The 16481-nt window shown below is 58.3% G+C and overlaps 1 protein-coding gene and 1 pseudogene across 2 annotated transcripts in view; both read right to left on the reverse strand.

Moving 5' to 3' along the window:
- LOC113219767 lies at window positions 1–7506 on the reverse strand (annotated as a pseudogene). Its single transcript, XR_003306759.1, has 8 exons — window positions 7399–7506; window positions 6460–6641; window positions 5367–5498; window positions 4455–4516; window positions 4065–4182; window positions 3861–3940; window positions 2367–2892; window positions 1–2053 (listed from the first exon to the last, which is right to left on the reverse strand). The product of XR_003306759.1 is annotated as an uncharacterized LOC113219767 (transcript).
- Window positions 5036–16481, reverse strand: part of PDXK (pyridoxal kinase) — a 23174-nt gene continuing 11728 nt past the window's right edge. Inside the window, exons 5-10 of the mRNA XM_026447437.1 lie at window positions 14653–14738; window positions 13192–13237; window positions 11108–11219; window positions 9983–10119; window positions 8086–8152; window positions 5036–7901 (exon numbers count right to left, since the gene is read on the reverse strand). Of these exons, the coding sequence (XP_026303222.1) occupies window positions 7789–7901; window positions 8086–8152; window positions 9983–10119; window positions 11108–11219; window positions 13192–13237; window positions 14653–14738 (561 nt within the window). The 3' untranslated portion in view covers window positions 5036–7788. The remainder of the gene's footprint in view (window positions 7902–8085; window positions 8153–9982; window positions 10120–11107; window positions 11220–13191; window positions 13238–14652; window positions 14739–16481) is intronic.

Below are 16481 nucleotides of genomic sequence, written 5' to 3' on the forward strand. Positions count from 1 at the left end.
GTTAGCCAGGCTGGTCTTGAACTCTTGACCTCATGATCCGCCCGCCTCAGCCTCCCAAAGTGCTGGGATCATAGAGGTGAGCCACCACGCCCAGCCAAGGGCAGCTTACTTTGGCCTCTCTGCCTCCTTGGACTTCGTGATAGGTTTGCATAGGCGTCCCCCACTGCAGAACACACTCCATTCTAGACGGGGTGGGCTGAATCATGGCCCTCAAAGAGGTCCACATCTTCATTCTCAGACCCTGTGAATTTGTGACCTTACCTGGCAAAAGGTACTTAAAGGTGGGATTACATTAAGGATCTTGAAATGAGAGATGAGCCTAAATTATCTAGGTGGGTCCAACGTCACACAGGGTCCTTCTAAGAGAAAGAGAGGAGGTCAGAGTAAGGGAGAGGTGGAAAGATGTGGCACTACTGGCTTTGTTGATGGAAGGGGCCGTGAGCAAGGGGATGCAGGCGCCCTCCAGACACTAGACAAGGCAGGAAAAGGATTCAGTCCCTCCAAGCCTCCAGGAGGAACCAGCCCTGCTGACTGTTTTTAGACTCTTCTGGCCTCTGCAACTGTAAGAGAACAAATGTGCTCCTTTAAGCCATTCAGCTTGTGGAAATTTGTCACAGTAGCCTTAGGACACTTTCATGCCACACAGGATTAGGCCTGTAGGCCCAGAGTAGCCACCACAGGGGACGGGAGCAGTGCAGGCAGCAGTGTGCCAGACAAGGAGCAAATCCCGTGAACGAGGCAGCAGACACCCTGCCCCGGCAGCCCCGTGCCCTCCCCTGCATGCTCTGTGGTCTGGGGTCTGTGGCTCCTGGTGTCCTCCACAGGGAGCGGTGTCCAGAGGGGAGCCTCGTGGGGAGGGGCTGGTTCTGCAGCCCCTGGTTCCACCTTCTCCTTGTTCTTGGGACACAGCAACCAGCCTGGCATTGCTGGAGATAGTCTGTGGCTTTATTGCACAGGTGCATGTGATTCAGGGGAACACGAGATCGGCCAAGCCAGAGGCACTGCAATGTCACCACCCAGGTGTGAAGGAGCCAGGTGGAACCCAGAAGGAGCAGACGCCCTTGGCCAACACCTGGAGCTGGGCCTCAGAATCGCGCAGGTTGGGCAGGGAAGGGAGCCCTGGCCTCCTATCCCCGAGGGCTCTGCCCTGGGAAGTCCTGCAGGAAGCCCACGCCGGGACACCCAGGCCAGCCCCCCAGGCAGAGAACAGAGCACAGGACGAGAGGGGGCCTGGACCCGGCAGGCAGGGGCAAGGCGTGCTCTTTCCTCCAACGGGGAGGTTTTTAGGGAGTCAGCTGCCACCATTTCCAACAGCAACCCCTAGCGTGGCTGGCAGGGTACGGGGTGTTCAGCCAGTCACAGGTAGGGAGCTCCTGGGATGGGGAGGAACCATCACACCTCAACAGGACCAGCGCGAAACAGACGCAGGCTACACAGTGCTGTGGGAACCAAGGCTCACAAACACCCGCAGGGCCGGCCACTCCGGCCAACGAAATCCCCCCGAACCTCGCGGGGGCCGCACTCCCTCGGCAGGGGGACCACAGAGGTGACAGGTGCTGACACCTCCGAAGAACTGAGCTCCATTCCAGGGAGGGGCTGGGCCACGCCGCAGTCCTCCCGTTGGTCCATTCGAGGGATGGACCGGGCCACGCTGCAGTCCTCCCGTTGGTCCAATTCTGCAATCACTAGATGAAGCTCCGGCTAAAGTTCTGAATCAGGAATGATGCAGCCATGAAGGGCATCCAGAAGGTCACCACACACCTCACCCCCTTCAGGGCAGAGCCAGCCGAGGACTCAGGTCCATTCCCCAGAACGTCAGCGCCTCCCCGCCTCCCGTCACCAAGAACGGGCTTCAGATACCTAATGGGGACCTACGATGGCTTGAGCTTGACACAGGTCCTCCTAGCTGCTTGACATGCTTTGGGATGCACTGGAAGGGTCTGGCAGGCCTGCTGAGGCCTCTTTTTGTCCCACCAGCCCTGCACCCACCCTCCTCCTGCTAGGGGCTGGGTCTTGGGTTAGACAGTCACTTGAGGGCAGCTGGGCGCGGTGGCTCACACCTATAATCCCAGCACTTTGGGAAGCCAAGATGGGCGGATCACGAGGTCAGGAGATCGAGACCATCCTAACATGAAGAAACCCCATCTCTATTAAAAATACAAAAAATTAGCCAGGTGTGGTGACGGGCACCTGTAGTCCCAGCTACTCGGGAGGCTGAGGCAGGAGAATGGTGGGAACCCGGGAGGCAGAGCTTGCAGTGAGCTGAGATTGTGCCACTGCACTCCAGCCTGGGCGACAGAGCGAGACTCCGTCTCAAAAAAGAAAAGAAAAAAGAAAGTCACTTGAGGGCTTCAGAAGCCGCCGACCCAGCTTGCAGCTCAAAATGAGGACAAAGGTGCTTCCATCCACCTTCACAGAGATGCTGGCTTCGCAGGCCGGTGGGCGAGGCGAGGCCCATGGTTTTACGTAGGACAGGTTTCCCAGGCAGTACCCAGGCCGTGTGGGGGCTCCCGAAACCCAGGCTTAGGATGGCATTCTCCCCTCTCCGTTCCCACCCACCTATCTGCCAGACACTGGGCTCGCCCTTGCTGTCCATCCCAGCAAGGGCAGGACTGATGGGCAGGACAGAGATGCGTGGGGTCGGTGGCCCTGTGGCACTGGAAGGCATATCCCACCAGAAATGGGCTTCCTCTTGCGTAAACACCAGAAATGGCCTCGCAGTGAACTGGTGGATGGGAAGAAAGGAGAGGCTGGCATTTGCGGGTGCTATTCCCACCACAGCCCTGAAGCTGGGGTCTCCCAACAAGGCTTGTCCCAGGCAGGGGGTCAGGGATGGAAGGGGACATCTCTTGCTCTGGGACAGGGTCCTGCTCGGCTCAGACAGTGGGAAAACTTAAAAATGCCTGTTTATTCTGCCAGAATTGAAAGAAAAATTCCAGGAAGAACTTTTTATTAATATAAAGTTTTAAGATAGTGACCAGTCAGATCTAAATTACTCATTAAACTCTGTTTTAAACAAATGAACACACTGTGTTACAATGAAAGGCAGGAAAGTGGTTTAGACGCAGATTGAAAACCAGTGTCTTCACGCACTGAGAACAGGAAACATTCTGCTCTGACAACGAAGTGCAGAGTCGACAGGAGACACACATGTGACAGAAGCCCCCAGCGGGAGTGACCGTGCACCCTGGTGGGTCATGGGATGTCCAGGCAGTGGCTTGGACACAGCTGCCACGCTACGATGCCTGCTGGGCCCTGCAGGGACAGGGGACACACAGAGCCCAGCCACGCACTGCTGAGCATGGCACAGGCCACACACACCGGCTCCTCCCACCTAACAGAGAGGAGTCGCACACTGAAAAAAGTGTCCTAGAAGGATGGCTCATGTCCATCCGACCGGGGAGATGGACGCAGGGACCTGGCCCTGGCTCTGGCCTGGTGGCAACCGCTGCTGGCAGAGGCAGGAGGTACGCAGCTGGAGTCAGAAACTGAGGTGCTGTCTATAAAAATTACAAGATTCTGCCAGGTGCGGTGGCTCACGCCTGTCATCCCAGCACTTTGGGAGGCCGAGTTGGGTGGACCACCTGAGGTCAGGAGTTCGAGACCAGCTTGGCCAACATGGTGAAACCCCGTCTCTACTAAAAATACAAAAATCAGTTAAGCGTGGTGGCGCGCGCCTATAATCCCAGCTACTCGCAAGGCTGGGGCAGGAGAATCACTTGAACCCGGAAACCGGAGGTTGCAGTGAGCCGAGATCGCACCATCGTACTCCAGCCTGGGTGTCAGAGCAAGACTCCATCTCAAAAAAAAAAAAAAAATATCCAAGATTCCCACCTCCTTCCGCCTGAGATGGCCAGCACCTGCACCTGCCAAGCAGGAGCACATGACAGGCCCAGCTCTGCCCACGGCTACAGGGCCACAGAGGCTCAGGCCTCCTCCCCTGTGCAGGGAGTCCGGAGGGGGAGCGGCGTCCACGCAGACCCACCAGGCCAAGCTCCAGTCTTCCCTGGCTTAGGGCTGACAGACTTCTGGGCAGTGGACCTGGCCTCCCAGAGCCACCCTACCCAGGGCCTGGGGTCCTTCTGGGCTCCCCCTCGGCCCTGGTGATCAGCATCCGTCTGAGTGCTCGGTGGATGGACACGGGAGCCGGCTCTCCAGGGAGTCTCAGTGGAAGCCGCTGGCCTGGCAGCCAGAGGCGGTGTGGAAGGAAAAGGCTCAGCAGGCACATTCCTCTGGCGGGCAGAGTGGTGTCGGGGCCACGCAGCTCCCCCCAGACTCAGAAAGCCAGGTTCAAAGTTCTTGTTTCCCTGTCTGCACATAACATGCTCTGCTCACGCACAAACTCCAGTTCCCCTGCTCTGGGCCCAGGCAGGCAATCCACAGGGAGCGGTGTGTGAAGGAGGCCCATGAGACCAGGCGGGCGGCAGGGGAGAGACGGAGAGATTCCTGGCTACCCGGGCAGCAGAGTAGTGCGGCCACTCGGTAGGGGTACCTCTGATCCGCGTAAACATGGACCCTGTTGCCCCGACACAAGTGGCCCCATTAGAAGGCAGGAAAGACAAGGAGAAGAGCTCCAGTCACCAGAACACTCTCAACCTCCTCTTTTTGCACAGTTAAACTAAAGAGAGAACGAGGCTGGAGCCAGGGCAGGTGGATGGGCAGGGCGGGGAGCTGCTCGGGGCCCAGCAATCTGAGGGCCATCTATACCACCTTCCCTGGCCGGCGCCCTCCCAGGGCTTTGCACCCTGCACCCTACTGCGGGCTCTGCCTTCTCAGACACCAGGCATGACAGAGGCCTGAGCCCAACCACATAGTTTTTATTTTCTTACCTCGGGTGGCAGTGGGGACTGTTACCCCAGGGGCTTGGGCCTCCCACTGGTGCAGGCAACTCTCTTGCCTGGTGATCTCAAGATGGAGACATCCCTCACCTACTCATCAGCACGGCTAAGCCAAGCTGGCCTCCGTCCACATAAGACCAAACGTTTCAAAACTCCTCTAACGAGCTTAAGAACAGGACATTAAATGAAGCATCACACTGTACCTGTTTACATGTATTGAAAAAACAGCAGATGCACATACTAACCTCGGCAGGACCAGACAACAATTTAAAATAGATTTTAAAAAGGATCCTGTCGGGGAATTCATCCTTATGGTCTACAAGGAGAAGTTTGAAAAACTGGATGAAGAAAGTATTAAAATTCTGTACCCTGACAATGAGCAGGCAATGTTGGACTAATACATCTCTCACCTTAAAGTAAATTCTTCTCATTATTTTGCCTGTTATTAACGATGGAAAGCGAACACAAAGACCAATTCTAATTTGGATCCAAGCCATATGGAAACCCACTGCCAATGCCCATGGTTACCTTCCTGGATGGGAAACTGAAACGCAGGACCACCGGGGGCCTCTGCCCAAGTCACGAGAGACGAACATGCCCGGGTGGAAATGGGCCGTGGACAAGGCAGGCTCCAGCAGCTCTGTGGTGACAGCAGGCAGTCTGGGGAGGGGATGCCGGACACTTCCCACAGAGGCTGACAGTTTCCACAAAAGCCCTGCACCCACAAAGCCACCGTCTGCTCTCAGAAACCGCTGATTTCTTTCTCCTTAGTCACAGCCCAGGCCTCTCCTGGCTCGGCCGATACAGCCAAAGAAAACAAAAGAGAAGTTTCGGATTGCGCCAGAGAGCTCAGGATTTACAGGAGGCGCCTGTGGGCACAGCCATTCTCCTAATTCTTGCTTAATATAGGGAAGTCCAAGAACTAATGCTGATGTGGGGACTCAGCCTCTGAAAGGAGCCTCAAAGAACCGAGAATCAAAGCTCGCTCGCCAGGGCACACCGCCCGTAACACCCACTGCACGGGCAGAAGGAGCCTGACACTGCGTTCTCATGCTGGGTTTTCACCAGCTCACAGAACAGGCATTCAGGTTCTCTCCCCCGTGCTATATGTGCTCTTGATGTTTAAAAAAAAAAAAGAAAAGAAAAAGATAAGCTTTCCTGGTGGCTGGCAATGTGGCACACGCCGCAGTCTCCACTTGGCAGTGAGGGTATTTCCAGCTGAAGGCCCTCCGGAGGCCCAGGTGGCTCTGGCGGACCCCTGCACTCACACACCGGGGAGGCCGCCTCCCCGCCAGGCTCCGGCTACAGCCTTCCTCCTTCCTGCTGGTGAGGCAGCGCCCTGCAGGGACCAGCGGCCCTGGGCTGCAAGGGGCCTGCCACTCGTGTCCTCGAAGCCAGGAAACACGGCTGGGAAACCTGTGTCTGACTCACTGGTTGAGGTGAGGGAGCCGGGCGCCCTGACGCACACTCATGAAGATGTTCAGATCGAACAGAGTGGGAAAGAGTGGGACGGGGGTGGGGGGTTCCAATAAACCTGCATCTTTTCACCTTAGGGCATTTTTCAACAAAGAATGCACTCCCGGCAAGTGAGTCTTTCTAGAAGACACTGGAATGGTCTCACAGGAGGGTGTGGGCTTTGGGAGGGGCCCGTCTGTGGGGAAGGTAGTGGGGTGGGGGTACCCCTTGGAGAGTCTGCTTCCTAGGGGCCCCATGGGCCCCCACTTCCTGCATCTCCCGATTTCTCTCCACCTGTGGGTTCCTTGGAGACACAAACTTCTGCATGCCCAGAGGTGGGGTGCAGGGCTATAGGGGTGTGGTTGAAATCAAGGCAGGCCAGAGATAGGTACTGCTGCCTATAGCTATACCTGGAGGGACCCCAAACTCTGGGCAAAGTGGGGCCAGGGAGGTCATTGCTGAGCAGAGGATGATGGGACTTGTCAGAGCTGGTGCCGTGGCCTCTGCCGCCACCCCAGCCTGCCCAAGGGCCTAGGAACTGCCGTGCCAGCAGGGGCAGGGGGCGGGCACCCCTCTGTCCTGTCTACAAACGCTGTGGCTTGATGTGCTGTCACGGGCAGCACGTGGCAAACGTGCAGTGCTCAGCCTGCTGCAGCACGGATGCGGGGAGCTTCCACAAGGAACCTGACGGGGTGGCTCTCTGGAGCTTCAAAGCTGCTCTCGGCCCAGCACGGACCTTACTGCATTAGCATCTTCCTCATGTGGTGCGGCAGATTCCTGGAAGACGGCCACGGGTTACAGGAGGCCCTGCGGATACCTGAGAGGTCTGCCGACCGACTGGAATTTGCCGGGGCCTGGGAAAGTCCCTGTCGCTGCACCTGTGTGCGTTCGAGCAAGCTCACATCAACCCTTCCGTACGGTGAAACAACAGCCTAAGATCTGAAATCGCCAGGGACCACACGAGCAGCAAAGTAAGAAACAAAAGTTCAAGTGCAGGAACAAAGAGGCTATGATCAGAATGACAGTCAAGATAGCTGGCAGAATTCTTTCTGACCCCAACAGTTACCACCCAACTCCTTCTCAGAGATGCAAAGACAGAGGCCACCCAGGCCCAGTCCACGCGCAACACGGCCCCTGTGTGGTAGCGGCAGCCAGGGCCCACTCGAGGCTCCAGGCGCAGCAGGCTCGGCCTCACCCACTCACCCTCCCACATGGAATGCCTCTGAGTTGGCAAACGGGCCTGTCTTCCCGGAGGCCCAGGAGCCTTGTGGGGAAGACAGCTGGGTTTTCAGATCACAAATTTCTGTGACCGCTTTGTCATTTTCACAAAGCACAACTGGCACATTTCACAATGAAGACCAGCAGATGCCGGACACTCATGAAAGAAAAAAATATCACGTTTCGGTCATGGCTCTAAGGCAGACGTTACATGTTTTCACAGGGACAAACACGGAGACACCAACGCGCTGCGCGTCGCGGGTGAGCGGCGCGGCCCTCACAGCACCGTGGCCTGGACGACGATCTCCGGGTCCTCGATTTCCCTTTTGCTCTGCACCATCCGCAGCTCCAGCTGCATGGGGCTGGGCTTCACTCCTTCCCCGGCCTGGGCTGCGGGGCAGGCAGAGTTCCCATCTCAGAGGGGCTCCCACTGCTGCCTGCTGCCCCCACTCTCAAAGGTGACACCAGCAGGAGACACTGGTCACACCTTCGAAACCAGCACATGCCGGCTCTTCTATCCCACCCACTTCAGGACCCAGGAGCCCACGCAGCCCACGCAGCCTGGCCGCCATACCTTTTGCACACTGGATGGTCCTCTGCAGAACGTGGTGCAAGGCAGACACGGTCTTCTCACAGGCCACCTGCAGGGAGGAGAGACTCGCTGTGCCCCTGGCCCACTCACGACACCCGACGTGCCCACTGCTGCTGGGAGGGGATTTCCAGTGAACACAAAGGCCGTCCCGCTCTCCGAGCCACCGGGGAGCCAGCTGTGCCAGCACACGTGCTGAGCCCTGGAGGACAGGCCACGGACTGTCCACCACGGAGAGCCTGGACGGCTGAGGGGATGCCTGGTCCCAGCCACCAGCTCTGGACAAGAGATGGCTCACAGAAAGGACAGCCTCGTGACCTGCATAGAACCTGGCAGGCAGCAGGAGCTTGGTAAGAGTGCCCAGAATTAACTCCTTATAACGAGTCTACAGCGGGAAGCACTCCTGCCGAAAGCCCGGCCGATCATCACTCGGTGATGCCTCAGAGTCAAAGGTGCTGGGGAAGCACGGGGAACTTGCTCCCTGACTCCACAAGCCTGGGCTGGCCAAACCCAGAATGTGACCTTGGGTGGCCCGGCAGCGAGGCCTCCTCGGGGCACCAGCTGGCACGTTTCTGCTGCTCTGCACCACCAATTAAACACGGCAGGCCTACTTAATGGCCCTGTTTAATTGCCCTTGAGGGGCCAGAAGGGACGGAATGAGGGGGCTGTGCATTCCAGCTCGGGGTGTGCAGAGGGCTAGTCCCATGGGAGGCGAAGGGCCTCAGTCCACCTCTTCCATTTTACACACCAGGACACTCGGCTGAAACTGACTTGTTGGGGAGGAGGTGTACCCTGGGGGACACATGGCCCCTTGAGGGGCCCGGCAAAGACAGGACAGGGAGAGCCACCTGCAGGTCCTGACCTCTGAACTCTTCCTTCCCCGGCGCACCCAACGGTGTCTTCCTCCTGCCACTCCCATGGCATCCCCGCCCTGCTCCACATTCCAAAGGGATGGCAGGCCCCTCCCTCCTACCTAAACCCACTGCAGACGCAGCAGGGAGCACCCAGGGGAGTTTAGGGGGCTGAGCCCAGGGGCTGGGGACCACCTCAGAGCACAGCAGGGGTCTGGACAATGTTGTAGGAAGACACACTCCAAGGGTAAGAGGACTTGGCTGACAAAACCACCTGCCAAGGCCACAGTGCAACTGTGCTGCACGCAGCACAGGAGGTCATGAATCTGAGCGCCACAGTCGCAGCGAAACTCCTCTGTCCCCACCGAGCTGCGTGCTTAACCACGGGACACACAAGAAAGGCTCACGAGACCTCACATCCCAACCTGCCACGCCCGTCGACCAGCAGACCCACTCCGCCCAGTGTCTAAGCAAAGCCACCCGATCTCTACAAACTTGTAAAGCAGGCAGACACCCCGACAATGCTGGGAAAGAGCTGTCCACACCTGCCTGGACCCTGTCCTCAGCCTCCCGCCTACTGTCCCCGATGGGCGGCTCTGGCCTTTCAGTCCCTCAGGGCACTGCCATGGTCACACCGGGAAACGCTGCAGGTGCCACTCCTCCGCAGCAGCCCCAGGTCACCGGGACACAACAGCTCCATGCACCCCACAGCCCTGCGTCAACGCCACGCAGACGGCATCTGAATTCGGGTGGGACCCCCGTGGGTCTGTTCTGACACATCTCCCACCTGAGGCCCCACAGACTCTGATCATCCCTAGGTCCCAAATAAGGGGAGATGGGAGGCGATCTGAGGGTGACAGGTGCAACTCCGGAGCCCACGGCCCAGCTACTGCCCTGCCCCGCAACTGGGGCCGGCACTCAGGTCCAGGCCCTGTCAGCTCAGGAGGGACCCCCTCAGCAGGACTCTCATACCCTGCTCCCCACGAGGTGCCGTGGGAGTGGGCGAGGAGGGGAGCGGTGGTGTGGCTGACCTTGAGGTTATTGGGGTGCTTGTGTGTCCACGCCAGGAGCATGGCAGCAAACAGGTCCCCAGTGCCCACAAAGACGGCATCCACCTTGCGAATATCCATCCGGATGCGTTCCATCACCACGGAGCCAGCGGGATTCCCTAGGGGAGAAGATGGGCAAGGTCACTGAGATCTGCCGCTCCTCTGCCAGGGCCAGCCTCCCCGTCCCTGGTCCTCCCGGGCACAACGGCAGGGAGGGTCACGGGGCAGAGCACAGGGTGGCCTCGCTCAGGTTGCAGGGGCTCTGGGCCTGCATGGGGACCCCACCACCGCCGCGAGGGAAAGACGGCAGCCTCAGAGAGCCACAGCCAGGCCGGCCTCGGGGGTCGCTGTGCAGCTCACGAGAGTAACAACGGCGTGAAGAACTAGGAGACGTCTGCACGCATCCAAGTGTGTCTGTCCACATGTGTGTGTGCATGTATGTGTGTGTGCCTGCGGGTATGTGTGTGCCTGCATGTACGTGTGTGTGCCCGCATGTATGCACGTGTCCGTGTATATGTGTGCGTGTGCCGTGTGCTGTGTGCCTGTGTGCATGTATGCCTGTATGTGCCCGTGTCATGTGTGCGTGTACCCATGTCCACGTGTGTGCCTGTGTGTATGTGCATTTGTGCCTATGTGTGTGCCCACAAGGCTCCCATGTCCGAACAGAGAGAGAGCGGCGAGGAGGCTACAACTGTTCTCTCGGGGCCATGGGTGTGAACTCGCGGCCACTAGCTTAGGGCATGGCCCCAGCCTTCTGTGTCATTTTCACACTGTTCAGAGAAAATCAACCCAGTGGTATCTGTGTAAACAATCAGCACAGCCGGGCGGACGGGTCCTCCCAGCGAACTCAGGGACCCAGTCCGGCTCCAAGGGAGGCCTATGATGCTGGGTCCGTGGAAGCGGGTTCCAGCCAGGCCATTCATCAAGACCTGTGCGGTCTTGGGAATCCCACCCGACCCCCAAGAGCCTGTAAAATGGGGGTGTCATTCCGGTGCTGGATAAGGCATAATTTTCATGCTACTGAACCTAAAACATACTTGCAGCCCCAAAGGACGCCTTCCTCTGGGAAGAGCAGAGGAGGCCGCGGTGCATGACGGGGGCACTTACTCCTCCTTTGGCTCCCCAGGACAATCAGGTAGTCACTGCCCTGCGGGGAGGGCAGGTTGGAGCTGGTGATGACCACGGTGTCGGGGCCCATAGCGTGCAGCATGTCCATCACCTGGCAGCGGCAGGGGGAGCGTCAGCCATGGCCGGTCACACCCCACTCCCCCAGAGCCCGTCACACGCCACTCCCCCAGGGCCCGTCACACCCCACTCCCCCAGGGCCCGTCACACGCCACTCCCCCAGGGCCCGTCACACGCCACTCCCCTAGAGCCCGTTCTCAATGGTGGCACTCCCGGAGGGGAGACAGCCACCTGGTCAGCCACCATCCTTCCCAAATTGTCAGCCCAAACTGCGTGGGTCCACGCAGGTGACTGGTGGGGTCCTCCCCATCGGAGGCTGGGCAGGTAAGTGGACAGACGCGTGCCTGTCCTGCAGCGGGGAGGAGCTGGCCCTTCTGTACTTTGGTTTTTCTGTAACTCTTGTGGAAACTGTCTCTATTGCACGGCTGCCTCAGAGCAGGCAGCACGCGTGCACACACACATGCTTCAAACACACACGTGCCTGCACACACACACGTGCTGTACACACACACGTCCATGCACACACACACGTGCTGCATCGCCACCCAGCACATGTCCATAGCAGAATCTGGACCCTGCCCCAGGGCCAGCTGACTCTGCAGCCCCAGGGCCCAGTACCAGGTCAGCAAAAGGCCCCCGAGTGGGAGGAGTGGCGGCTGCAGTGGCCCATTCCCAGGACAAGGCTCCTGGGCTGTGAAGACAAAACTCAGGGTAGGCTCAGGCTGCTCGGGAACACAGCCCAAAGCACGTGGACTCCTGCTGCAGTCTGACAGTGCCCGCTCTAAAATGCATGTTGAAACATCGCACCCACGTGGCAGTATTCAGAGGGGGTCCTCTGGGGTGTGATTAAGTCACGAGGGCTCCCCTTTCTCTGTGCCTGATGAGAGGGCTGGAGGGAGCAGCATGGGCCCCTCAAGCCCTCCGCCGTCCACAGGTGAGGATGCAGCAACAAGGCGCACTCTGGGCAGCAAAGCAGCTCCCGCCAGACCATGAGCCTGCCGGAGCCTTGGCCTTAGACTTCCCAGCCTCCAGAACTGTGGGGAACAAAGTTCTGGGATTTTGTTTGTTTGTTTGTTTGTTTGTTTTTTTGAGAAGGAGCCTCACTCACTCTGTCGCCCAGGCTGGAGTGCGGTGGTGCAATCTCCAATCTCAACTCACTGCAACCTCCGCCTCCTGGCTTCCAGCGATTCTCCTGCCTCAGCCTCCCAAGTCACTGGGATTATAGGCGTGCACCACCACGCCTGGCTAATTTTTGTAGTTTTAGTAGAAGTGGGGTTTTACCATTTTGGCCAGGCTGGTCTCAAACTCCTGACCTCAGGTGATTTGCCCGCCTCAGTCTCCCAAAATGCTGGGATTACAGGTGTTGACCCACTGCATCCAGCCTAATGTTCCGTTTTTCATAAATCATCCAGTCTCAGGCATTTTGTCACAGCAGCCCCAACAGACTAAGATGACTCAAGCAAGGCTCAATGCTAGCGTGACACCCATAGTCCCCAAGTCCCAGAGAAAAAGGACTTTGAAGAAACTGCACCTTGGGCGGCTGCATCTGCTCCTGTGTCGAGCCTCCAGCCTGCCCTTCCCAACAGCCTGCCCTTCCCAACAGCCTGCCCTGCAAATTCCAAACATGCCCAGGATCCCCTAAACAGCTCAAGCCACCACCTTGCAATACGTCTTCACACACACGCGTACATATACAACACACACACATGCACACATGCACACGGATACACACACGCACACACGCACACGGACACGGATACGCACACGCGCACACGCACGCACGTAAGCACACACATGCACACACGCGCACACACACATGCACACACACGCACACATGCACACACGCGCACACATATCCTGCTGGTCTCTGGAGGCCCCTGACTGGTACAGACGGTTCAGTCACTGCTGGGGACAAATGACGCAATGGTGCCACTCAGGCAGCCCGTCTCCTGTTCCCACCATGAGTGGCACATCTGCCCTGCACAGGCCCCAGAGGGCCTCCTTACCGCCAAGGCTTCCTCCTGGCTGTGGATCTTCCGGCCACTCAGTAACCTGGAAGACAGGCGGGGGCAGGCAGGCGGGGACAGGTGAGCCTCTCTTCTCCAGGTTGTGTGCTGACATTCCGCAAACTACAGCGGCTCTGGAAAGCCTCATCCCCACAGGCAGCTACTTCGTCCACTGGCCACCACGGGCCGGGGCCTTTGCAACATGTGGGGTTTGCTTCTAAAGGGGACCCTCGTATGACAGGAGTCAGGCAAGGCCCAATCATGGCTGCTGTTTATACGTAACCAAGGTGATGGACGGCAGCCACAGCCCCCACTTAAGGCCATGCCATAGCGCAGGGTCTCAGCATGGGTGACTGACGTCCATACAAAGTCAAAGAGCCACTAACGATTAATGCACGCAGGGGGCTGCCCATGGCTCAGGGGTCTGGAGTGAGATGCCACCGCCGAGTTTGGACAGGCCCAGGTCAGGGATCCCAGGCCTCCAAGAGTCCAGGCGCCCCCCCCACCCCTGCGTGAATGGGGGACTCGGGACCTGGCTCAGGGCCGGGTAGAGCTAAGCTATGACAGGCACCAGCCTTCTCAACAGGCAGCTTCACTCTTAATGGCACTGGGGCGCGGGCGGCTTCCCCTTGGTGTCTGATTCTTCAGCTGGGGGGCCATGCACCCAGAGAAAGACCTTCTCAAACTCGGTATCAGACAGGCCGGCCCAACACACTCCTCTTCCCCTCACAGGGTAGCAGGTGACCTGGCCGCCTGTGCTGCCCCCACCCTCCCTCCGCTGTGGTGGCCCAGGCAAGCCCACAGCTCCCTAAGTCGCCCCTCCCCTTTCTCTCCCAGGGGCCCTGCTCCTCAGGAAGGCACAGGGGCAACAGAACTTTCCCCATCGCCCACAGCTGCCGCCACCAAAGGGAAGGCGTAAGCCTGGGACCCCGGTGGGCAGGGACTTCTCCAATCCAGGCGCCCCCACCACATCCTGCTCTAGTATCAAGGGGCACTCGCCCCACGGCAGGACCTTCCTGAGGACCCCTTCGTAAGCGGAACAGGCAGCCCGAGGGCAGAATGGAGACCCTTCCGGCACGTTCTCTGCAGCCCTCCCTGGGGAAAGACTGGTAGCGTTTGCCATTTAAAATGACTTACTCTTCTGGGCACCCTGGTTCACGCCTGCAATCTCAGCACTTTGGAAGGCTGAGGTGGGTGGATCACCTGAAGTAGGAGTTCAAGACCAGCCTGGCCAACATGGTGAAACCCCATCTCTACTAAAAATACAAAAACTAGCCGGGCGTGGTGGCTCACGCCTGTACCCAGCTACTTGGGAGGCTGAGGCAGGAGAATCGCTTTAACCCTGGAGACAGAGGTTGCAGTGAGCTGAGATTGTGCCACTGTACTCCTGCCTGGGCAACAAGAGCGAGATCTGTCTTGAAAAATAAATAAAGTAAAATAAAATAAAATAAAACAACTTACTCGGCCTCAAACTCGTTAGGTGTGATGATGTCTGCAACCGGCACCACTTTTTCTTTGTAGACGGGAAGGAGGTCCTCCGGGACATACTGGCGAACAAAGGAGACAGGGGGAGAGGCCGAGTCACTGGGAGGGAAGCATGCCGGGGGCGCGGAGGGAAGCCCACCACAGAGTACTCCCCAAAAAGCCCCCTGAAGTCCAGGATCAGGGGCCAGGCCGCCCGACTGTAGAGACAAGCTGTTTCCACCGCAGGGGCAGTGTGTGGCCGAGGCACACTAGCGCAGGGAGCCCTAAGTGCTCCAAGGGGCCGAGGGAGGACTCAGCCCGCACAGTGGGTACCCGCAGAGGGTCTGGGAGGAGAAGGAGGTAAAGGAGAGAGGGAGGGAGGGAGGAGGGAGATGAGAAAAGGGAAACCTGAAGGGTGGATGGAGCGGCCCTGGTCATCTGGGAAAGGCTGGGGGGCGCTGGCCATGCCCATCTGTGACTGGGAGCCCAACCCACCAGCTCTTCGTGGCTGAGTCAACGCACCCTTCACCTACTTGTTTTTGTCTAAGTCGTCTGACAAACAATTCAACACGTGATTTTTTGTTTTGTTTTTTAAGACAGAGTTTCGCTCTTGTTGCCCAGGCTGGAGTGCAATGGCATGGTCTTGGCTCACTGCAACCTCCACCTCCTGGGTTCAAGTGATCCTCCTGCCTCAGCCTCCCGAGTAGCTAAGATTATAGGTGCCCACCACCACGCCTGGCTAACTTTTTTGTATTTTTTTAGTAGAGATGGGGTTTCACCATGTTGGCCAGGCTGGTCTCGAACTCCTGACCTCAGGTGATCCACCTGCCTCAGCCTCCCAAAGTGCTGGGATTACAGGCCTGAGCCACTGTGCCAGGCAACACAGAGTTTTCTTTAGTGATCAAATTTAAGCTGGAGCCAGTGCGAAGCTCTGGAAGAATTTTACAGGCTTTGTGGAACACTTCACCCATCCCTGCTGGCTGAGTGGCCTGAGTTTCCAATCCCTTCACTTCACTTTGCTCCCGGAAACCGCCCTTGGAGATCAGAGGCCCCGCAGGAGGCACCTCTGCACCGGGCGCTCAGAGCACACAAGGTGGTCACGCACCGGCTGCTGCTTCCGACATGGCTTAGGAGGCACTAAGGATGGGTGGGTGGCACCTGGCTGTCCCAGATCCGTGGGCCAGGAAATGGAAGGAAAGCTCTTTAGAGCCCCATTTTGGGTAGGGAGGCCCAAGCACACCCCATTAACCTCACGGAAACGGGAGAGACGGGGTGACCGCCCATCTGAGATAGGAGCTCGTGTTCAGGCCACTCTCGTTCAGGAAAACGAATGTGATCAAAATCAAGGGGCCAGATCCCGTCGCTGCACTGAACCGGACAGTGGCCCCAACTCTTTGTGATCCAAACACGAGTATCTGCCAAGAGTCGGCAGAGCCCACGTCAGGGAGCACCATGAAGGGAAGGCAGAGAGCTGCAAGCTGGGGTCCTGCAGGACAGGCTCAGGGCAGGGAACCTTCCAGAGAACAAGCATGCGAGAAAGTGGACAGACAGACGCTGAGCAGATCAGCCCGCCCCACCCAGTTAGAGGCCCAACAGATATCCTGACTTCAACCACTGACCCAGCGGGGCAGGCAGGGCCCAGGCCCAGGCGTGCCCTGTGCCAGTGAAGCAGCCCGCTGTGCTCAGTGAAGGTATAGCAAGCAAACAGACGCACTAGACACAACGACAAAGAAGGCGGATACTGAAATCGCCTGGGCGCTGAACAGCTGAGTTAAAAACCCACAGGCGGCCGGGCGCGGTGGCTCAAGCCTGTAATCCCAGCACTT

Source organism: Piliocolobus tephrosceles, chromosome 19 (genome assembly GCF_002776525.5).
Source record: "Piliocolobus tephrosceles isolate RC106 chromosome 19, ASM277652v3, whole genome shotgun sequence".
Taxonomy (NCBI): domain Eukaryota; kingdom Metazoa; phylum Chordata; class Mammalia; order Primates; family Cercopithecidae; genus Piliocolobus; species Piliocolobus tephrosceles.